This window comes from Toxorhynchites rutilus, chromosome 3 (assembly GCF_029784135.1).
Source record: "Toxorhynchites rutilus septentrionalis strain SRP chromosome 3, ASM2978413v1, whole genome shotgun sequence".
Lineage (NCBI taxonomy): Eukaryota > Metazoa > Arthropoda > Insecta > Diptera > Culicidae > Toxorhynchites > Toxorhynchites rutilus.
Genome location: NC_073746.1, coordinates 312075383 through 312101092, shown reverse-complemented (window position 1 = coordinate 312101092; position 25710 = coordinate 312075383). Strand labels below are relative to the sequence as shown.

General features: G+C 40.1%; 1 protein-coding gene across 4 annotated transcripts in view; it reads left to right on the top strand.

The window, feature by feature from the left end:
- LOC129775411 (probable cationic amino acid transporter) overlaps nt 1–9029 on the top strand; it is a 162393-nt gene extending 153364 nt beyond the window's left edge. For all 4 annotated transcript variants that reach the window (XM_055780140.1, XM_055780139.1, XM_055780137.1 and 1 more), the window contains 4 exons: nt 854–1450; nt 1510–1656; nt 1715–1880; nt 1947–9029. In XM_055780140.1, the coding sequence (XP_055636115.1) occupies nt 854–1450; nt 1510–1656; nt 1715–1880; nt 1947–2535 (1499 nt within the window). In that variant the 3' untranslated portion in view covers nt 2536–9029. The remainder of the gene's footprint in view (nt 1–853; nt 1451–1509; nt 1657–1714; nt 1881–1946) is intronic.
- Nucleotides 9030–25710: the final 16681 nt, after the last annotated feature.

Below are 25710 nucleotides of genomic sequence, written 5' to 3'. Positions count from 1 at the left end.
TCGAGTAGAACGATGAACGTTCTGTTTTCATTCGCTCATTCTGTTCTTCTCTATGTTTTTTTCCACGAGTCGCTAGGGAAATAACTGTGTCAGTTCCCTACTGTAACACAGTAAGGACAAAATACTGTGGAGGGTGCCTTGGTTCCCCACAGGTTACGTTAGCGATGAAGTATTTTTCAAAAATGGATAATTTGGAGTAGGGGTTATCCACACGATTTTCTGGAGCTTGGGGAAAAGTTTCGACTCTAACGCTGCTCATTTACGTGTGAAGAGACTTCCAACTTTTTCAGTTCAATAATATCTAGTCTTGGAAAAGACCAATTTGGAAGACTTCAACTAAATTCTTGGCCTTGGAAAAGGCCATCTTGAGGGCTCGCTGCTTCTGCCGTTCTATCAAATTCATTTTAATAAAGTATTCGTAGTAAGCGAAGTTATGACAGCGACTGTAGGAGATAACCTAGCGCTTCCTAGTTTCGACACGCAAACAATTATCGCCACATCATGTCAGTATAGTGTCCATGTTTTCTCGCAAGGCGATACGATCCAGAGACTACGATATATTTTCTAATCGTTGGCAGAAAAACCTTGATTTGACGTTGACGAAGATGTTGAACATCAGTGGACTAAGGACGCTACACTAAGATATGCCAGAAGAAATATAAATTGATTAAAATCGAATCAATTTAATCATGATGTACGCGGAACAATTATCATATACGTGTTAAAAACCAATCAGGAATCCCATGTATTTCATGTTTACTATGACAAGGGTATGCAGAGCAGAATATGAATTCTATATTTCATTTGACAAATCAAAACTAATGTCTTTAAATCATCACTATCTCCCCCACAGTTCCGTACGATCACATCGTCAGCAGTTCGGGGCTGGTTCAAATGTGGACCTATGTCGGAGCTACCAAGTGTCGAGCGCTGGTAGCGATCGGTGCAACCGCGGGTCTCGGCGTAGCAATGTTCGGTTCAATGTTCCCCATGCCCCGAGTAATATACGCGATGGCCCAGGATGGGCTGATCTTCAGGGTACTCTCGCAGCTGTGGGCCCGCACAGGAGTACCTGGGCTGGCCACCATCGGGAGTGGAATCGCTGCTTCGCTCGTGGCACTAGCCGTGCCTCTCGAAGTTCTCGTGGAAATGATGTCCATCGGCACGTTGCTTGCCTACACACTGGTTTCGACGTGTGTGCTCATTCTGCGCTATCAACCGCACACAACAACGCTGGTAGATTTACTGCCGGCTCAGTTGCGGACGCCCCAGCCTCCTGGCACTCCGGACCCAACGAGTCAGCATCGCTTGAAGGACAATGTGACGATCAAAAAGATTACCCGAGCGTCGCCCGATTCGGACGATAGTTTCGCTGATGACAGTCCCGATGGATTCATGGGTCGGGACGACCAGTTCCTGGTTTCGGATAAGTCCGAGAACAAGTTTTATGGTATTTTTTCCTATTCATACATGATTAGGTGTATTGATGAGATTTTATTCTTCTTATAGGTGCTGTCCACGGTGCTCCCCAAGGCGGATCGAATCCATTCACACTCTGGGGCTTTGACTATATCGGTCGGAAGATTGAGCAATATTCCTATCTATGTCCAGGATTGTTTCCGTGGGTGAATCCAGGACCAGCCACACATGAAAGCGGTACGATGCCGAATCCGAAGTTGAATCTCAAATATAACAAGCTCGTACTTTTCCACAGGAATGTTTGTGACGAAAATGGTCGGGCTGATGTATGTTTGCATATTCTTCCTGGATTTGTTCATGGCGATAGGGCTTTCGAGTGGTCTTATGTCTTTGATCTATACTGCCCTCGTACTGGGAATACTCATTATTTTGATGATCATTTCACGACAGCCTCAAAACCGGTATGTAAAACAGTTACTTTTCGGGAGCAGTCGCTAACATAACTCATCTTTTGGTTCCTCGCACAGATACGCATTACCCTTCCTAACACCGGGACTTCCATTCATTCCAACCATCGCCATCACCGTCAATATTTATCTGATATTTAAGCTAAGCGTACTGACGTTGGTCCGCTTTACGGTCTGGATGTCACTGGGGCTGATAATGTACTTCTACTACGGAATCACGCACAGTTCGCTCGAGAATCCTAGCGAGGAGTTTGAACTGACGGTGGACGGCAACGGTCCATCAACCGGTCAGCAAACCAATCTCAAAGTTCCTTCACAGAATAACCACCGCGAGCAGACGGGCGCATGGGAGCGACACGGGTACGAAAATCGGATGGCAACCAATGACGATGGGGAGCTACAGTGGGGCGCAAGTTATACCAACACGGCCAACAGTTGGAACCCAAATGATGCATGGACCGATACGACTATCTACGATCCACCCCGTCAACAACAACAACAACAACAGCAGCAGCAGCAACAACGTCGTCAGACGGGATCGACAAACATATTCCAGCCTCCTCCGACGCAGCAACGGCCCGAGATGAAAAAGGATGGCTTCGGGATGTTTTACCAAGAGAGCCCGAGCTATCCCACATGGGACGACTAAACGGCTCCCGGCCCGGTTCCATTCACAACCATCTGTACAGACACGAGAGAGCATCCGGAGGACTGAAAGCGGTGAAATTAACGGGAAAGCAATCATCATCCATCATTATCTGTGTTGTTATTATTACGTCGTTAGTCAGACTGTCGCATTCCATCGCATATCGTGGCTCGTGCCACACAGACTGGGTAGGGTGGATGCGAGCGAGGAACAAGGAAACGGACACATGTAGTTTTATGTTTACATTAGCTTACAAAGGCGAGCCACTGCGAGATCCTCGAGTTGGTCCTGTAGCGGTGCCCACCCGCCATCCGATGGCGGTGCATGCAGCTTGGCTAGATTTGAATTGACGATACGCTATTCTGGTTGTTTAATTATTCAACATCATCATACATGCACTCGGTGTCTCTGCGTGATAACTGAGTGCTGTGGGTTTGCCGAGGCGTTGTTGAGTTTGTACTAATTGCTCTTATCAGGTCAAGATTAATGTCAACAACGGAGGATTTCCACCAGATCATCCATTGTTGTGGCGAAAGGATGGTAACATGATTGGGGTGTATAACAACCTTCTTCATCAGAAACTTGTTGCATTTTTGAAAATTAGTGATTGCTCGGAAACATACAAAGCGATATTGTTCCATCATGAAATGTTCCATTTGGAACAGTGATGATCAGGCATAGACATGGTGCTAGCCGCATTAGAAAATTCATTATAGCCGTTTTTTTCTCACTACTTTACAACCTTTTTTCTAACTATTTCTACTACTACTACTTTTCATAATGTAAAATATACTAGTAAACTTTTTTTGACTCACTTGTTACAGGGCAACTTCGATATAACGTACATTTTACTTTCAAAATTGTACGTTGTATCGCATTGCTCGTCATCTTCTTCTTCTTCTTCTTCGATGGCACTAACGTTCCTAGAGGAACTTCGCCGTCTCAACGTAGTATTACTTGCGTCATTTTTATTAGTACTTAGTTAAGATTTCTATGCCAAATAACACGCCTTGAATGCATTCTGAGTGGCAAGCTCTAGAATACGCGTGAACACAGTGCAAGTCGGAGGAAATTTCTTTTGACGAAAAATTCCCCCGACCAGAACGGGAATCGAACCCGAACACCCGGCGTGTTAGTTATGACGCTAACCACTCGGCCAAGGGAGCACATCAATTGTTCGTCATATCGAAGCATAATAAGGAACTCAGAAACGTAGTTTATATTACTTTATTGTGTTGCTGTTTGAGTGAGAACAATAAATAAATTCAACTAGAGGACGAAGCCAACTTTGCTCATGATGTTTCCCTTCGTACTGTTTGCTTCATTTAGAATAACAAAACAGTTAACAGTTAAAACAGTACAAAACAAGCTTTAGTATCTAAATACAGATAATTTATTGTTCTTTCAGAAAAAAAAATTAAAATGATTATACCTTTGGACTTTGAAAATGTGTACGTTATATCGAGGGTACGTTATAACGAGGATACGTTATATCAAAGTTTCCCTGTATTTTAAATTAGAAAGCATTCAGTTCTATACCTGTGACTCGAGAACAAAATGAGATAAAAACCCAAAACTTTAATTGAAGATATAAAAATATCCAGAATTAACATTTTTTGGCAAAATTATTCGACCATCTCTTCTTCACGCAGACGCTAGGGCCTATCATCAATCGCTGCAGCTTCTCGATAGAATTGTTTATCGATAAGTAATTCCAATGAGAACGTCCATAGACACGCTCCTCCAACTTGGCCCAAAGTGAATAATCCGATGGATTGACAAATGGCTAATCATCTTGCGGAGATTGTTGCTAGTTGTGAGGAGTTTGTTGCCATCCTAGGAGTTTTTGCATCTTTCCAAACATATTCACTTCAATCTGGGCGTTAATAAATGACTCACACATCGATGTACGCACCAATTAATTCATCATTTTGACTGATGAAAGCTTTGAACGCTGAACAACAAGGATAACATTATGCAGCCGACCTCGGACGTCCCTTTTTGGGCATATCGCCCGCATCAGCTGTTTCTTTGTATTGTTGTCGTGTATGAAACACGAATCGTTCATTTATAGAAAACGGTTTCGTAGATCTGTTTTGCCGTTTTCCCGCACTTAAATAACCTGACAGTTGTCACATGCTTCTCGTCCAGTCCGAACCAAGGCGCGTAGAAGTATATCCTAAGGTGGGCCAACTTGCTAAAACCATTCTTCAGCCATCTTGGAAGTCTACTGTGTTTTGTTTGTTAACAAAACACAATACGCTTGTGTCCAAGCTCGCTCGTGATCAGTCTGTCTCTTTCACGCTTCAAGGAAATAATTCCCCTTCTGCTTTCTTCCGTACTGTTTTCATATACCGCTCCCCTAACCCACTTAGTGACGAAACGGCCTCACCTAGTACCATAGACCCGTCTTGGTCCGAACTTTATCGTTGCTAGGAAATCGAACAGATACTGATGGGACCGTGAAACTTGGTGAGAGTGAAGGGGGATATCGAACTACACGATTGCAGTGTTCCCAATTTTCTTCGTTCCAAATTTCTCTGCTGAGAGCAGTCGCAATTTCATTGACATAATTATGACTATACTTGATTATGTGAATACGGTATTATGATTAAATCGGACGTTCTTTCAATCATCAAAAAGTTTCTATAATATTTTTTGTTGGTTGCAATATAGAAAATCCTTAAATACAAACATACTCCAACACCGTTTCATTTTCACTCGAACTACTGTTCTTGAGCCATTTTATTTAAATCAGCTTGAATGGGAGAGATAGCGATGCAAAGCGTGTTTTCCAAATGACTGTCAGTGATTTTGTTCCTTGACTTCGAAATCAGTTCTTCCATAACTGAAACAATTGCTCACAAATATTTGTGGATTCGAACAAAGAAGTAATAAAATAAGCATGTTTTATTAGTCCTGTAAATCGCGCTTCTGAAACAAATCCAAAATCCGGATTTTTAGCGTTACGTAATTTGTGCACGACGCCTATCGAGAACAACTGCCAGAAAGTTAAATTAAAACGGAAAAAACGGAAAAGAAAACAGAAAAGCAGCAGGTTTTTTTTATCCCATTTATTTATTTAAGGCTCATTAGCATTTCAGTTGTAACAGAGCCGAATTTTAATCGTGTACATGTCACATGGTTATCATATCTATAATTAGCACATTACACAGTTGCCGTTCGCCAGTATTCCTTCTATACCATTACATATGGTACATTCACACAGTAGCCATTTAGGCGTAAGAGTATTCTGTCTGTTCTTCCATTATCCAGTTGGACCACCGGACAGCGGAGACAGTTGATTGATCATTGTTGAGTTATTTATAGAACTATATCTCCATCGCTGATGATTGTTGCGTGGACGAAGCTATTCTGTAACAACACAAAGATGGTCAATGAGGGTCCTGAGTTTTGAACTCACGATCGATCGCTTACTAAGCGAACGCGCATCCAATGTGGCTACGGAGACCCCCTTAGCAGCAGGTTGGCCACCACTGATTTAGAACGAAGTATTAGATTTTTCCATTATTACGACAGCAACAGATATCAATCAAAACTAACCTACCTTTTCTAGGTAGGTTAGTAGGTTTTGCAATAGAGAGACTTTAAACTTTTGCAGTTCATTCGTTTCAAGCCTTGAGAAAGACGCTTGGCGAAAACTCTACTTTTCCGTTTCTTCTCCTCGATGTCTCACAAAGAATGTACCTTGTCTACAGAATTGTTTGTTTTTTATCCATTGGTCAACCATATTGACGTAGGACTACATCTTCTTTTTTTATACAGAGATGTAAGTTCAAAGTTTCGAAAACGAGAGCGTTACATAGGAGGAACAAGATTTTAGCGTTCATACCTCTTTAGCGGCCGAACGAAACCAATTCATTCGAAACATAAATTGTACGCGTTATATGATTGTTACTAATTGCTTCAAAAGATTTCTTTGAAAAGGCTATTGAAATCACACAAATTTGTATGTAAGCTGGTGCCCGCTCGGAAATACATGCAGCTATGATTGCGCAGCGATTAATGTACGATTGCCGGAATGTGTTTCCCTAATACATGGAAGTGTGTGCAACACATAGAAACAAGGAGTTTTCCCAAATCGACATTGCAATATAGTGCTTTTTTACTCGCATGCATTTTGGCCTGCCGGAATATGTTTTCCCAAAACAGACTTCAGAACCATGGAGTGTGCGAAAACGACATTGCAAAATAGTTGCAAGTCGGCGGTACTTTTATACCCGCATGCATTTTGGCACTCCGGAATGTCTTTTCCTAACACGGACTACTAAAGCGGGTACGAACACAACGCTTTGGCTCAGTTATTCAAGACTGAATTGGGAGATATCCCTTCATGTCATGATTATGCAAAATGTCGATAACCGTTTGCTGCGATAACGTCGATTGTTTCAACAATATGTGTTCAACCTGCACGTCAGAATCAAAACTGTGTGCCTGATGTTCACAAAACAAGAAAATTTGCGGTTCAAGAAGTAAATACACTAGAGAGACGCAATAACATCGGAGGGAAATGTAAAATACAATGATTGTTTGACAATTCTTCCGTTCACATATTTTGGAAGTCCAAGGCATCATGCCATATGTTGTTCAACGGACGGTCAGAGTTATTCATTAAATTTACTAACGAAGAACGTAATTCGTCCTAATGCATGGATTGACCAAAATTGGGATTTGAACATTTTACTTACAAAGTAAATATGTTGAATTCAACTGAATTCAGAAATTGTTTCATTCATTCATTAGTTTATTCAATAATGTAATCAATGAACACAAATGATTACTAAGCCAACGTTAGTCCTACGTCAACATCGTGGTTATATCATAGGTATAAACCACCCATAGTTTCCTATATTCGGTTTATCGTCTTTAAGGTGGCCGGATTGATCGGATGACATAAAATATAATAACTGATTAATGCCTGTTATCGGTAAATTGAGAATAATTAATTATACGCATCGACTCATATTGTGAGCTGACGCCCGAATGCAAGGGAAAAGATTGCTCGTTGCGTTGTGGGGGAAAACGAGTGGCTCGTAAAATCGTAATAACATACCCATTTTAATCGTTAAATTGTTCACTTTTTTACTATATCCACTGTTCATGTTTTATGCAAAAAAATTGCTGGATAAATGTCCTGCCTAATGGTATACAATATCAGCCATTCCATGCCAAACCGATATAGTGGTTCTCAGATTTTGGTCAAAAGCGGTAATTTTGTTCTTTATTGCAAAACATTAGACCCGTATTTTTTTATTTTTCTATAAGGGTGCCTATTTTTAGTTTAGGGTGGTCCGAAAAATCAAAGTTTTTCACTTTTTCCCAAAAATGACATTTTTCAAAAAATCATGACTTTTGAACTACTGAACCGATTTAAATGATCGATATATCTAATTGAAGTCAATAAACTAGCCTTTCATAAAAAATATTGAACTTGCTTAGAGGCGAATGAATTTCAAAGTTTAAAGCCTCTTAAAAACAAAGAAAGAAAGAAAGATTGAACTTGCAAAAAAACATATTTTATTTCCGTAATTATTAATTGTAGTCGGTTTTTGTTGTTTTCATGGCTTTGCACTAGAAGGCGCTGTATTTTTTAGGTTTTTTTCTCGAAAGCTAAGGATTGTTTACATAACTTATCTCGATATCAGAGATGCTTTTTTTTGTTTTAAGATATGATTTTCCAAAGTTAACCGATGGTTCGAAAACCCTTTTTTTCAGGCTAGCTCATTGACTTTATTGGCTTGATATGTCGATCATCTAAATCGGTTCAATGGTTCAAAAGTTATAAATTTTCAGAAGAGTCATTTTTGGGAAAAAGTGGAAAAAGTTGATTTTTCGGATCACTTTAAAATGGAAATGGGCATTCTAACGAAAATATATAAAAAATACGGGTCTAATATTTTGCTATGAAGTACAAAACTACCACTTTTCATAGAAATATGAGAACCACTATATCGGTTTGGCATGGAATGGCTGATATAACATATATCGCAATAACGATTTTGCGTGATATGTATTTGAAATCTCTTAATGAATCGTTACATGCCGCATTTTCAATTTCGTTTCCTCTCTGTATAAAAATCAAAGACGTAGTCTTAAGTCAAAAATATTGACATATCATGAAAAAAAAAACTTTAAAAAAACTTTTTAATTAAAACGGTTTAATGTACTGAAAGCTAGAAAATAATTAGGCAAGTAGCAGTTAGTAGTTATCACATCCCTTCCAATGTTGAGACTAAAATAAAATCGCGTGCATATGATGAAACAACTAATTGTGGAAAATTGAATTCCGAAGTACTCCGCGATTTTATTTTAGTTATCTGTATGATTAGTATACCTCTCTACAATAAAACCATTTAATCTTTTTTTTGTTTTTATTTCTTACCTAATTTTCTTCGGCATATTTTGATGATGAACTGTATTCTATTAGTCAAATCAATTCATTCGATACCAATATTGAGGCGATTAAAAAAAATACATACACTTATTTGATCTTATGTTGTTCATAATCTAGTTTGTTCTCCAAGTCAAGCCATTCAGCCATTTTTACCGGCGGCCAAATTGGATTTTTCAAGATAATGAAATACACAGTATATCATGACAGCAGAGAGAAATGTTTGTTCCAAATTTCAGATCAATAAATCAAAAGGAATGGGGTCAAATTTTTATTAATGTGGGACAGCCCTACAGACATTCAAACATACATACAAACAGGTGAAGTTGAATGAAACCGTTTAAAAAAGTAATTCACTATTTTGTTACAGCGGACATCTTGGATTTGAATTTTCATACATAGCTGTGGTCTACTAGTCAATCCCGTTCATTTGATGCCCATATTGATGGGGTTTTGAGAAAATATGTAATCCGCCATTTTGTGGTGGCGGCCATTTTGGATTTGCATTTATCATTAATAACTGTGTTCTACTAGTCAAGCCCTTTCATTTGATACCCATATTGATAGGGGTTTGAGAAAATGTGTAATCCGCCATTTTGTAGCGGCCGCCATCTTGGATTTTTAAAATCGTGAAACACGCCGTTTTATAGTGACTGCAGTGATAAAGGTGTGTTCAAAATTTCAGATCAATCGGTCAACAGGAAGGGGTTCAAATGTCTAATAATGTGGTGAAGCGCTACAGACAAACATGTTACAAACATACAAACCTATAAACATATATAAATAAAACCGTTTAATTACCGTTCCTACAGCATAAGAAGGCTTCCATGTAAGTTATGAATCACAGAATTCCACAAAATCATGTTATATTTGTTCAGAATTTGTAAATTTCTTCATTGGGCCGTGATTTTAATTTTTTTTTAATTAAACACTTTTTATTCATGGTTTGAATTCCGGACACTTTTGCTTTGCCAATTCCTTCAATGAGAAACTTCATCGTTTAATTTGATCCGCCTTCCGGATTTAAAATCGTCTTCTGAATATGTTTTTTCATCCCGGACGAAGTCGGAGTCGGTAAATTTCCGACTTCCAGGACAATGACCCAACAAAATCAAAATATTTCACTCATTAAACAAAACGGTTAGCATGACTGCTGAATTACTCAAGAAGAGCATTGTGGGTATGGTCGTGAATAACAGCATCCCGCTGATATATTTGTTACAACCAGCTTTCATGGCTTTAAAGGCGGTAATGGCAAGAAAACTTGGAATTTTGTCTTCAAAGCCAAAGCATGATAGATAAGAAAGAGTTACATGGTGATTGAAGAAGCAAACACCTAAAATGCCGACTTGCGCAAATCCGTTTAGAACCGAAATTAATTTGATACCGTAGTAGATGAAGTTACCGATATGTTCAAGATCTTCCACATGCGTCGCGCCATTCATATACTCCAGTTAACGATTTATGACGGACTGAATTACCGTTCTGATACTACCTTGATTGGTAAATTGAGGCGAATTATTAGAGGTGCTAGAACCCCGAAAACGGATGCAATTCTTAAAAGAAGAGCAGGGAAAGAATCAGTTTTAGATCAGGCCACTCGCTAAAAGAATGCATCTCACGATTCAGTGACTGATTGAACTTAGAAATTTCATCGATAATCTGGATAACCATAATCCTTCCCTAATCGAGAATGAGTGGAACATACAAAAAAATAGCGATCGATTTGGGGAAGCTCCTGTTTCAACCGTTCAACCTAATTTAACAATTCTGCTTGAAGAACCTGGAATGTTTATGTTGGAATGAAGAAGTCTGATTTTCCGCCATAGTAAGATAGAATGGCCAATTGCAGATGGAGTTGTACGATCTAAGAGAGAAGAGAAAGTACATTTCTGGCTAACCCTATATTGTTAGCAGCAACTTACATCGAACCAAAGAGCAAAAATTTACAATAGTCACGCATTGTTGAAAACGAGGAAATGGACGATTTTAAACTCTCCTCCAACCCTCTTTATTCCTTCCTCAAAGGCGGTCAGATTCAAAATTTTTGTAAGCCTGGGTGGATGAAGTCGGTTGAACGAAGTAGTGTAATATTCACCCCATTCGAAAGATAAAAGTTGTACGGGTGATGTTTTATTGATTCAAAAACTTGTTTCGATAGCTCAAAAATTTTCTCCAAAACAAACTATCGTGTATATAACAACATTTATGTTTCTAGAAATAGGAACTGACAGGGAGGGGGGTATGAATATTTAAAATGAGTGTTGGTGATGGTTAAGACAATTTGTTCCGATTGATTCGAACTCCAGTTGTTTGGATGATAAGCAACAGCTATCTCGCACGGCTATCTGGAATATAATTCAAGAGCAGTTAAAACTCCTACATATAATACGAAAAAGATGAAATCGAATATGTCATTTGTATTTGAGTGGAGAAAAAATTTGAAATTTTATCAACTCAAAGCTATTTACGGGCCTGTTGTTCTGGTAGAGATTAATTTGTCTCCCTAAATCAACATATCACCACCAGACGTCGACACTGTACATTGCGGATCTTGATAAGTCAAATGTCTAATACAATGTGATATGGCCTCATATTCGATCTAATATGATTTACTGTTAAACGATTTCCCACAGCATGTATAACAATATTTCGCAGTACTGCATTTATTCAATTTATATGTTCTTGCGACTCAAAAACTGCATCAGTCTGATACGTACATATAGTTTCGTATAGATCGATTTTACGATAGTCTATATCCGAAAATCGATGCTTGTTACACCGAATTGAGACTTAATCTGTAGTGATAACTAAACTCGAGATTTTTGCATTTTATACGATTTTAGATGTACATCCCTTGATCGACGTTATGTATGATTTTGATTGGATCTCACTTTATATGCGACTCAGAGTATGCCAAGCTATGCGGTTTAATGTTTGATGGGAGGATAGTGTAAAATGTCGTGATGATAAAAGTGAGATTTGAGTCGACTGAAGTTTACACAATCCTACTTATACTACCCAACATATCTCATACATAAACCTACTGTTTCGATAATGCTTCCAATTAAAACACAACAAATTTGGACAATAAAAAACGCACAAATCTATCCCATTTAGCATAATACGTGCAAGTGTCCATTTTAACGTAATTTTATGTCCACACTAAAAAGTGTTCGTTTTCACAACTAAAAAATCATGGTAGAAACCGTTTGCTATCTTTCAACATTTATGTAAGCTGAAATGTCGGGTATTGTAGCGGTGCGTGGACGAAGACAATGGGCATACTCCACAGGCTGATCACTTTACCACTAGTTCCCCTAGAAAGAAATCTGCAAATGAAATAGTTGAAATCTTACTTAATAAACATCACGAACAGTTACAATCTCTTTATGTTAGCTATGCTGTCTAGCAATCTCAGTTCCATCCCCTTTATCGCGATATGATTTAAAATGGAACTTCAATACAGAATCTTCATCCGAAAATATGCGGAATTGTGTTTCTGATGTAAAATTTCATGCAATTGATCATAATATCATTCAAATGCACAATTCTCAATGTAATTTTTCAAAGGCTGGAATTGCTTGAATGTAGGCCTCAAGTTCTTCAAGAGTTGTCAGTTTGTAAACGTAAAGCTTAGATCTTACATAGCCCAAAAGAAAGCAATCCAATAGAGCTGAGTCACACAATTTCGATATGGCTAGTTGACATACTAGTTTTTCGATAAAGCCGTTCAGTCAAAAATGCGTCTCATCCGAGTATACGATTTGTCGTCGAATATCTGGATCGTTTTTCCTCTCTTCCAAATATCAATCAGCGACCTCTAGACGAAGTAACAAGCCTGACTGATCCAAGACGACCTCTAAGAGTTATCGAAATTTAATTATCCCTCTTGGGAAGTACTGTACAACGATAACATTCGAGCTGTTCTAGAGTCCTGAAACCCCAATCATGTCATCCCTACAAGCTCTGCGATAGAATTCCTAACCGTTTTAAGTTAACACATTAAGGACTGCACGTTTTGGGGCAAACTTGAACGCTTCATTTGTTCGGATTCCACGAATAAGATCGTTTCCTTCGATGTGGATGAGACGAAGGCGGGGCTTCGGTAGGCCTTGTTATATTCTTGGGAAACCAAGGATTTAACCTTCAAGTGTAGAAAACACTGGTTATTTCGTGATCCATCCGTGACAGACGGAACGCGAAACACGAGAAATCTCGTGACCGGTCCGCAAAATGTTAAGACATTTAATCTCTTATCCATTGTGGATCGCATTTTCTGCCAATGTTTCTCTAGAAGGATCTAACCGTCGTGCACTGTTCACGTTTTCGTGTGTATCGATCTAATCGAAATGATGAAATCCGTAATCCGATGGTTCCGCTTAGCGTAGGGTATTACAGGAAACCATCTCTAACTGGATTCGCATGGCTCGTCGGCTGCTGAATTATGTTACGATAAGATTAGGTATACAATTGTTGAATTTTCGCTCACGTGAGCAAGTGATAATTTCCAGTATAAAAAAATTAGTTCATTCTGTTACCGTATTAATTTTATAAAATGTGTTGAGCTGAACACACAAAACGAACCTCTAAGCACAATCGTTTTATTGTTAGTTTTTGTTTGTTATGGACAACGTCATCATCTATCAGTAGAGTGACGCGAAACAGAAATGATCGAACGAAGGCTAACCATCATCGTGTAAATTAGACGACGAATCATTTTCATCATCAGCCAAGTAGTAGAACTATGAACTCCAAACCAGCGCACTGTAAAAATGATCACGAATTTAGGGTATCGGATATTCTTTGAATAAAATAGTACAGGATGTATTAAAATCCAAAACTAAATCTCCGAGATAATGTTATTAAATGAATGAGGCAGATATCTCGAATAAAAAAAAACCAGTGCGATAGTTGATTCCGGTTAACAAATGATAACAAACGCACTATACTACAATCACAGGCAATTGATACTGGAATGAACGATTCAAAAGGGATTGTTTGCTTCTCATGACAAAGAGAGTATAGCTAGCGATAATGACCTGTTATTACAGAAGAAGAAAATAAACACAAAAACTCCGAATATAATTATATTAAATATTATGCGAACTGGACGGAACTCTCGTCGACAAGATATTATAAAGCGTCGCTTCGTCCGTCGGCAACGCTTCCACCAAAGCACTCACACAGACAAAACATATATATAAAGAAGTTATGTACATGCGAAAACCAGAGATTCAAATCAGCATCTTTCAATGAATTAAGTGATATTTTACTGTTGATATTGTTGTTTGGAGTGTATTTATTGAATTTGAAAATATCATGCAGTAACGATTGTTGAAATAGTTTTCGCAGAAGTAAACGCCGTATATTAGAGGAACCTAAATTTGAAATAAGTGATATCTATGTTTCCAGAAATATTTCTTCTATTGCTACTAACAAGACTAACTTTCTGGTCAGCCGTACAAAAACCTGTACTTATCGCCAGCGCAACGGATCCCATCTTAATTCGATCAGTAGTCAACTGCATCGGGACGATATCAGCGCCATCAGGCGTCTCTTCCAGAGGAAAGTGATATCGCAAATTGTACGTCCGCCGGAAACGATTAAACTACTGCAATCAGCATTCCAAGCGATCTCTTTTACCACACCGAAACGACACAACAAAGCTATACAAGTTATTCGTTTCGAAACAAGGAAAAAAAGTAAACAGAACTAAGTTTTAACTTTTCTAAGTGTGATATTTATCTATATACATATATACTATAGTCGTAAACAAGACAAAAAGATAATTATATTGCATATTGCAGACTTACTGATTCTATACATTACCAAACACACAAACACACTCAAGAAAGAGACATCATTATTCGTGTTCGACCATGTTACGATTTTAAAACCTTATTGATATATATCTGAGAAACAAGAAAAATCTCTAGCTGCTATCTTTAAACCAAAAAAAAACTCACCGTACAAAAAAAAACGCAAAGATTCAAAGAAAAACTAAAACCAAAAGAAAAAGAGGTATATATACATAGGTCGATTGTGCTCCATAGGAATCAAATATATATAATACCTATAGAAAATTTAACTAAAATGCAACCAACCAAACCAAAATAACATTATTTCATCATAGCTAGAATATCTTTTCCAATTTCTCACAGATGAAAACAAAGCGCATTCAAATCTTCTAGGTGTCTGTAAAAAACAAACATATGTAAAATTGCATCTATCAAATTGAGAGAAAACAAAAAAAAAAACGGAATGTCCTCAATCCAGGAACGTACTAAAAAGACATACACACTCATAAGAAATACGTGATTATTATGTAAAAGAAAAAAAAACATGTTGAGTTTGACGAGAAACGTTAAGATTTATTACTAGGATTTATCTCTCATCAGGAAGCAAACCCATTGAAGCAAATATAGAAAATCTAATCACCGGAAGGCAAGTGAATATTCGAACGGTTCGAACAGACAAGTGGTGGATAATCACTGAAATGCGCGCTCCACCGGAAGGCCGACTACATTCCGGTGGCATTATCAGACAGAGGAATTTGTCACGAAATAAACTATAACTACCGGTATGGGTCAAATACAATTAGGGATAAATAAATGAGAAAAGAAAACAGAACAAATGCAATAAGAAACCGGACTGTGTATGAGTGGAAAGAACCGCCTATTGTTCCGCACAATAATACTTTTTTGAGTATGGATTTGAGATGGAATATCAGGGTAGAACCTCTGCTCGATTTATTGAGCAGTCATTTTTTCGCACTTCTATGAAAAAATGTTATTCTCTGTTGTGCATGAAGTTGTCCTAGCAGTATGACCAGTTTGTTCCAGCTTCTCCTATCTTTGCAGTGTCCAGAGTAACCAGTTTTCGACTGTTGTTCAATCTTTCTCGAAAAGACGAAATCAGATACAAAGGAGTGTTTGATCGATTGATGTATTCTATTTGAGAAATGTTTACGGAGCAAGAAAGCATTTAATTTATTAAAAGCATTGATTCAGTTTCTCTTAGGCTCGAAAATTATTTGAGGAAACACCTTAATAAGTTAAAATTTCGCAGACGATGAGTTGCTAACATTATTACGTCGAAACTCAGCTCGAATGCTAGAACATTACACACGTAACTTAAGCTGCTATTTTCGAACGTTTACATGCCATGCGGCAAAGATCCAAAACGGAGTACAGTGAGTACCACATAAATTGTCTGAAAATACATTCCACAGCCATTTCAATATCACGGTTTCTTGCTTATCATACAAGAAAGAAGAGTGGCGATGATGAAAAAATATTTTGTCTACCCACAGGCAATATCCCGGGTTGTCGCATCGCACCTAGGGAAAACTGATGAATGTACATCATTCGACCATCTTAAGGGTCTTCAAAAGGTTCTAGGAAGGGATGACAGTAAACAACAAGCCAGAAACTGGAAGAAAACCGGGAATAACGCGCAAAAAAACGAGAAAGTGGTGATTGCTCATTTCACATGAAATTCGAACATTCCGACGCGGGTCTGGGCGCAAAATTTTCAACCAGTTAAGAAAATATCCGGAATCAAAACATAGAGGATGCTGAACTTCATAAATTGGGACGAACCCCTGCAGAGTGTTGCCGAAACTCTTGCCCCCAAACTCTACACGAAGCTGCCAACGAAATACCGAAATACGTCATTAATGATCAGACCTACATCAAAGCGGATTGTTAGCAGTCACCGGGACAGGAATATTTCATGGGTAAGGACAAGTTTGCTGTGGACGACCGTTTCAAACGAAAGAAGCTGTCGAAGTTTGCTTCCGAGTACCTGATTTGGCATGCCATATGCACTTTCGTTTGTTCAAATATGATCTTGCAGAAATCATTCCCCCCAGTGATATTCGTTTGTTGTTATATTTATTTATTTTTTTATTTATTTATTTTGTGTTCAGTCTTCGATGGACTCGTACAGACTAATCATAACTTAAGCTAATAATTTAAGTCTACATATAAAACATTGTCGGGTGATATGAAAATCGAATTGAACACAAACAACACTAAAGGCCTCAAGACAGGAACAGAAAGAGCTGTTGAATCCATAATTAGTCCTGTGTCTAGGAATGGCGATCAAAGCAGAGTGTCGCAGCTGTCGCGGGGGTACGGTAAATGATATTTCTTGTAGAAGATCAGGACAGTCAATGTTATTCGTCAGGACGTCAAATATGAAGAGCCGCTGTAGTCTCAACCTTCTTACCGACAGGAGCTCAAGATTGATCAGACGGCAACGATCTTGGTAATCAGGAAGGTTTAAGGGATCATTCCATGGCAGGTTCCGAAGTGCGAATCGTAAAAACAGCTTTTGGATACGCTCGATTCGTATTATCTGGTACGCGTGGTAAGGTGCCCAAACCGGAACAGCGTATTCTAAGATGCTACGTACTAATGCGCAAAAAAACGATTTGAGTGCATACACATCAGTTAGCTGAGCAGCATTACGGCGAATAAAACCAAGCACGGAGAAGGCTTTTGCCGTAGTAATGGAAACGTGCTCGTGAGATCGAAGTTTACAATCCATTATCACTCCCAAGTCGCGAATAGACTGTACGCGTTCCACAGAAGCACTGTCGATCCGATATTGGTGTGAGGATGAAGATCGACTGCGGCTAAAAGTGATCGCTTTGCATTTATTTATGTTCACACTCATACCATTCTCGTTGCACCAGTTCAGGACGATGTTGATGTCGGTTTGCAATAAAAAAGAGTCAATTGGAGATGCGATGACACGAAAAATCTTGAGGTCATCGGCAAAAAGCAGCTTTTCGGAGGATATACGAAGACAGACATCGTTGATGAAGTGGACAAATATCAAAGGGCCCAGCACACTCCCTTGCGGTACGCCAGACGGTATGTTGAATGTGCTGGATCGTGATGAGTTGAGCTGTACAAATGCCTTTCGATCCGTTAGATACGACAATAGCCAGTCCGCAATCCAAGTCGGAAAACCTATGTGTTGCAATTTATGCACTGCGTAAGCGTGTGGTACCGTGTCGAAGGCTTTCGAAAAGTCGATATAAACTGAGTCTACTTGATTTCGCCGTTCGATCTCAAGAAACAGAAACTTGGAGTAGCACATTAAGTTGGACACAGTGGAACGATGTGGTATGAATCCGTGTTGATGATCTGAGATAAACGGCAGTGTTGCGTTTAGTATGACGTTATGCATCAGGGATTCAAAAACCTTTCCCAAGCAACTGAGAATCGAAATTCCACGATAGTTGACGACATTGTACAAACTGCCAGATTTGTGAACTGGAATCATAGAAGCGGTTTTCCATAAACTCAGGATGCATCTCTGTTCAATTGAGCTGTTGAATAGCATCGTCAAAGGAACCGCCAACGATGCCGCACATTTTTTAACTAACAACGGCGGCAGAGCATCCACCCCGGCTCCTTTTGAAGCATCCAGTTTAACCAGTGCACCGAGTACTTCTTCGTTGGAAAAGCTGAAGATCGGAAGGTGGATATTATGAGTTGGTACGTTGTTGAAACATCCCGGCCGAGGTACAGGTGAAGTAGAACAAAACACACTTTGGAAGAAGTCAGAAAAAAGATTGGCGGCTTCGTCAGCTGTACTGGCTGTGGAGTCATTGTAGACCACATTGATTGGCACGAGGTTGGTAGCCCTTTGTCCTTTAACGTACCTCCAGAACATCGATGGGTTTTGTTTCAAGTTAGATTCCAGTCTGCATATATATTGTTGATAACTGGAAGTGTGTAATTCGTTGTATGATGATTCAATTTGACGCAACCAGTCTCTATTCACATCTGATCTGAGAGCAAAGAATCGTTTACGTGCTTTCCTTAGTCGGTTACGCAAGTTGCGCAGCTCAGCTGTCCACCAAGGTTTCCTGCTAACGCTGCTTAAGTTACGACGACGGCGCGGGACATTTGAGCGAATAATTTCGTTAAGTTTGCCGTAGAACAGAAAAACATTTGCGTCAACAGACCGTTTGTTAAGAAAATGCTGCCAGTCGATGGACGAAAACGCGACGTTCAGCGAATCAAAATTGCATCGCCTGAAGTCCATGTCGTTCTCATTCGAAGCTGGGAAGATTTGGTGGCAAGTGACCGAGCTTTGTAAGTCCACGAGTAGGATGAATGGAGGGTGATGTGCGTCAATGGGCAGCAGTGGTAGTGGTGGCTGAAATACCTCAGTGATATCCGGAGAACTCGTGAAGGCTAAATCCAGAAGCCTGTTGTTCGAATTGACATGCGAATTCACTTGAACCAAGCCACACGACGAGATGGGATCAGCTAGATTTGTCTCTTGTTCACTGGACGCGTTTGATGGTAAGTATCCGTTGATGTCCTCCTCGAAACACCATTGTAGATGAGGAAGATTATAATCACCAATAAGCACGATAACGTCGTTCGGTGATGAACGTTCCAATAAATATTGAGCAGTCACGGCGTGAGCTGAATATAGCCCAACATCTGAGCCCGGAGGAATATAGACAGCAGAGATAAACAGCGATCGGTGAGGAAGTAATATTTTTACAGCAACCTGTTCTAGCTGATTGCAATCAACTATGGACACCGCCGTGCAGTGCAGTGTCGGTTTCACAGCAACAAGGACGCCACCTCCTCTCGAGTGGTTACTAGTAGCCTCGTTGCGATCGCACCGGAATACGGTGTAGTCCGATGTAAGCTCTGTGTTGCAGATATCGGATTTGAGCCACGTTTCGGTAAACACGATTATATCGTAGTCACAGCACGATAGTTTCAGCTTTAGTTGTGTCGTTTTAGTGCGAAGGCCTCTGACGTTCTGATAGTATATAGATAAAGAGCTGTGATCAGGTTGAGGCACTCCGTTGCTGACACTGATTGTTGTCATGGTACGTGAACAATCGAACCCACCGGCGTGGCAGTTGGACATAACGTTGCCGGGAACTGCAGGTTTGTTGCGTCCTGGAGTTGAAACACGTTTCGTAGAGAAACTCGAGGGTTGACGATTAAACGGAATAGTACTGAAACCAAACAACGAATCAGGGGTTGTACTGATCGGTGAATTAACGTACTTGCCTGATGAGACAGGCTGGACAGCCCCATCACCATGTTCGAACACAGGGCCGGGACGACTGCGGCAGGAACCGATGAAATATGGCTCGACTGTGCTGAAAGGATAAGGGCTGTCCATAGAGCCTGTTTGTGCGCGTCCCGGGTTGACCACATTGACAGATTTACGTGCTGGTTGATCGTTCTTTACAAGTTCTAAGTCGAGTTTTGACGAGATGAAATATGACCGTTTTTTTGGTCGTGATCGAAAACACGAATGTTAACTCCTTCTGGCCAGTACCAACCATCGCCGACCACGTTGGATATAGCTTTATTAACGGTCACTTTGAATGATACAAACGATAGATCATCCAAACATTTTCCACGAGGAACCAGCTTGACCACCTTGACCAGCGTTGAGTCCACGTTTGTGATGTCATGAATGTGTTGTTTGATGTCACTTTCTTTCTGGTCTGGGGTGAATGGTGTCACGTAGTAATCTATTATATCGTCAGTAGTCTGCCTAACTTTGGCAACGCTTAGAGTTCCAGTTCTGTGCCGATTAACATTGTCAGTGTTTTGATTGTCGTTGATGGGTAGGGTATGACCGGAGATAACTGAAATAGACCGGTTACTATTTCCTCCGTTCTGAGCGTGAGGTGGAAGTTCGTTGCCGGATAATTCACAGGACTTTTCGATTGGTGCTGCCGGTGTGGATGCAGTCGCCTGAGAAGTGGACCTGGAATGATGATTGGACAAAATTTTCACACGTCTATTTCCCACAACGAGTTTGTCAGGTTGTGCAACTGAGCTGTTGACTTTGTCCAGAACTTCGAAAAACGATGATTCGTCACATGATCGCGAGCGGTTAATAGGATCAATGGTGTCATCTAGGTTGAGCTGATCGATGTTGTTGAGAAACGTTGACTTTTCGAACGATTGGCTGGTTTGTCTGTGTTGCTGTTGTGATCCAAAGAGTGTTTTGTTGATAGTGCGGAGATTGTCGCCGTAGTTGCCTAAACGTGTGTCCATGGAGTCCGTGCGTATTAACAGCTCACGTAACGCTTTGATGATAACTTTCTCTCGATTGTAAGTAGCAGGGTTGAAATGCAGTCGACAGGAGTCGCAAAACCAGAGTAGTCCGACTTTTGCTGACCATGCTGAGTAGTGGTGCTTAGTTAATCCCACACAAGTGTGGTGAAAAATAAGGCCACACGAACCACTGCACGTTATCACCTTTCCGGAACTCAATGGTCGTGAACAAACTTGGCACGTATCCATATTACAGAGCAAATTTGAAGATCACAATGTCAGTTGAATTACAATGTCTCACTGGACGACGGTGACAACAGTTGTTCGAAGCGCCTACAGTTATGCTGTCACAGAGAGACAAGCTTCCAAGCTTTCAGCGCTACCACGATTTGCTACCAGGTGGCACTTCGAGACGATCAGAGATTTCGAACGGGTAGAGATAAGCGATGGCGATGACAAATTATAAGAATATGCAAAACACAAGGCACAAAAACACTCATACACAACAATACAGCACAATAAATAAACACAGGAATGTGATATTGTTGACTTGTTATCATGCGTCCGAACACGTCTGATAATATACGACACGGAAAAACCTTCGTATTTAGCGAGAAAAAATGCGACGAAAACAAGCAGTGAACAGTGAACGAAAAAAAAACGATATATATTATATGCTTACGAATCATTACGCAATCGAGAACCGGAGAATTTTGCTTCGGTGTGTCAAGCGAAGGTTCTATCGTGGCTGAGTGCCGGCACAAATCTGCAAGTCGTTTCTGTGTCATACAGTAGCAGCGCGTAGCTCTTAATGGTAGCCTTGAAAACAGTTCACCACTTGAGATTTCCCAGTTTATGACTTCCAATCGCGATCTTGACCTCGGATATGATAGAGCCGGAGATCCCACCTATATTCACTTATAGAAGAGTGGCCGTTCTTGAACGTTTCCTGAAAAGCTCGGAAGCTCAGGCATTACCTGCTTCGCAGCTAGTTGCAGACCGCGCACCGGCACCCAAGAAAGAAAAGCATGAACGACTGGATGCACCAAAGGAAAACTAATTCCTAATTCCTTTCGAGGAATCGAGCGTGACCGTCATGCAGGAAGCTGAAGAAGGTAAACATGCGTGTGATACAATGGAAACAACGACTTGTCGCGTGAACATGTCCTCCTAAATTAAATATGTTGCATTTGAATTAACGATAAACTGTATGATAATAATTTATAGCAAATTTACTCCAGCCCTAATTTGAAAACTTGTTAGGATCAGCAGTAGGCTTAGCGAATCATCATTTGCAAACACTCTCTTTAACCTCAACCGTTGAACAAACCGGTCACAATTTAAAGTGAACTAAATAAAATAAGTTTTGAGAAAATTCCATTGTGTCCTCATTCGGAAAGACGGTAAGTCCCAGCTAGAAGGCGTTTCCGCATCCACCCAGACGAATCATAGGGTGCCGTGATCAGGATTCGGGTGCTAGAATCGACTTAGGAATTCGAATTGTTTCCTAATCTGTACCAACCGAACCCAGAGGAGATTTGGAATTTTGATTTCTATAAAATACAAGTCCTTCAATTCAAGTGCATGTGAGTACCTGTCCAATCCAATTATTTTTGTTTGTAAGGTGCTTCCTTGGTGTTCTTTGGATTTCCACAGATCGAGTCGTCACTACTGTTGCTGTTGCTAGGTTACCACTTTGCTGCCACCGCTGAAATTACGTGCTGTTCACTGAAAAAAAAGATGAGACAACTCATATCAAACTACCCATTATTACACAACCGAATTTTGATGGTGATCTGAATAGTTGGTTGACGTTTCATGAATCATTTTTATCGCTAATCCATTCATCTGCTTACAAGCATTGACATCATCTGCCAAATTTACCGCGCAGACCAACCTAAGATCCATACTGGAAGATTTCGAGCGCAACGTAAAGATCATTACTCAGATTGGTGAACTAACCGAGCAGTGGAGTAGTATTTTGGTCCAACTGACATCTTCTCAATTGGATGACGGAACACTCAAAGGCTTGGAAGAGCATGTTTCTGATTAAAAAGAGCCTACGTATCAGAACATAGTGAAATTCCAAACAATGAAAGTTCGCACTTTGAACTCATTATCCATTAATGCAGAACAAAATCCAAGTTCATTGCACTCAAGGTCAGTCATCCCCTAGCAACAAAAGCTAGCTTCATCATCTCATACTCCACGCATTAACACGTACACCATTACTGTTAGCTATAAACCTGATTGTTTGGTATGCAGTGATAAGCCCTTTCTAGTTGAATACCCTGTGTTCGACAAAATGCATCTGAAGGATAAGTTAGACCTAGTTAACAGTAAAAGAATCTGCAGCAACTGTTCAGAAGAAACCACTTCGTCCGCAAATGTCCTTCCAAATTTTGAATGGCGTTAACGTTCCCTGAGGAACTTGTGCCGTCTCTACGTATGCATTAACTAGCGTCATTTATTAACAATTAATAGTAGAGATTTCTTAAGCCAAATAACACGCCTTGAATGTATTCCGAGGGGCAAGTTCTTGAATACGTGACCACAGTGTAAGTCGAAGGGAAATTCTTTGAAGAAAAATCCTCCGGCCAGAACGGGAATCGAACCCGAACACTCGGCATGATAATGTGAGACGCTAACCACTCGGGCACCTTCCAAATACAACTGTCGAATTTTCCAGAAAAAACATCACAGATCTTTGAATCCAGGTTTTGAGACAAATAGTTCATCCAATCCTAATGCTCAAGTCTCGCAAGCTGCCTCAAGTCCAGAACGAAATGGGTCACGACATGTGAATAACTCCTTGATCAAGTCTCGCAGCGAGTGTTCAGTTGTCGACGGTTATCCTGGTGATACTAGATGCAAATGGATGTGAGCATCTCATCCGAGCACTACTGGACTGGGGTTCTCAGTGTAATTTGTCGAGTGAACAATTATTTTAACAGCTATGTTCATCCCGATCTCGTGTTAATCACAATATTTCTAGTATTGGTGAATCTCAAGTGCGTGTTATTGGTTTGACTTGAACTACAATCTAATCTAGAATTTTTCCACTAATTTGGATTGTATGGTACTACGCAATCTCACTGCAACTTTCTCATCCGTGAACACATCTGGAGTGATTGGGGAACACCCACGGGAGTCACTTTGGCAGATCCCGAAGCCAATATCTCTGGGAAAGTTGATTTAATCATTGGTGTGGAGAACTTCTACACAATTATGTTGGTGGAAAGTGAATTTGGATGATTGATATCAGGAAAAGTTCCAACAAATCTCTAACCAAATACTATAAATTGTTGTTTACCCACGTTTTCTGGAAAATTGAGGAAATAGGTCATGAAATCCTCTCATCTACCGAAAAGCAATGCGAGGGTTTTTACCAGCAAACTGTATCACGGGACCCAACTGGACGTTACATTGTCAATTATCCTGAGAAGGCAAACTTTAGTTTGATGATCTGATTCCTCGATTTCTCGATTTCTCGACGTGGTTTTGGTCGGAATCTATGGTTACCTGCATTGGCTTCGTGCATCCAGCCAAACCTGGAAACCTTTGAGTCGTGATGGATAGCGTTCATCCCTGGATCCTACTGTGATGAAAAGATTGCTGTGGTCCGATTTGTCAATCGTGCTGTTAACGTTGGGGATCGGACAGTTACCGACATCACCAGTTTGTAGCTTTTCAACTAACTTCAACTAACGTAAATGTAATCCAAACTCAACCTAGCCGATATCGCTATCAAGTGATAAGATTAGGATTGGGCGATATTGGATCGATTTTCAGAAGATCGATTTTTTCCATTCAGATTTCCGATTCTTTGGATCGATTCTTTGTACCCGAAAAAATCGTAAAGATCGATATTTTTTTCGATTTTTTCGAACTTTAAATTCTCTTTTCAGTGTACATTAGAGTGCCAATGAAAATGGCCATCTCGAGTTTCAAAAAGTTACCCCAGAAAAAATGTTCACCACCTCGAAAAAAACACCCTATGCAAAATATCAGCTCAATCGGACTTAACCCTTTCGTTACGAGCGTCGTCTATAGACGACATCCGCGCGACGAGCTGTGTGTACGAGCGTCGTCTTTAGACGACATGGAATTCATACTTTTCTTCGCCACTCTCCCTTAAGTACGATTAGGCTGAAATATGGCATAGGGTGTTTTGACGTAGGACTACGTCTTTCATTTCTATACCGGGGTGTAAAATCAAAGTTTCGAAAACGAAAGCGTTACGCCGGAGACCGAGATTTTGAGCGTTAATAGCTCCTAAACAACTGAACGAAATGGTATGATAAACACTTCATTCGAAAGATAAAATGTCTACGCGTTCTATACTTGTTACTTTTTGATCCAAAAACTTGTTTCAATAGTGTTAAAATTGCTTTCAAAACAGGCTATTGAAATCACCAATCGGTATATAAGCGAGCGCCGCTCGGAAATCCACTCAGTTCTAATTGAACAGCGATTGGAGCATGTTGTCGCTGTTGTGGTGAAGCTCTTCGTTTATCATGAAAGCGCGGATGAACGGTGCCACCAAGAGCCTGTTTGTGCACCTTAGGCCAGAAGAGAATCCATCAGGAGGAGAGTGATGCCACAAACGGTTCCCCGGGAAGAGTTCGGAGCAGCCGCCACACACACACATACACGCGCGGAATTCTTCGTTTGGATGCCATTCAGCATCGAGAAAAT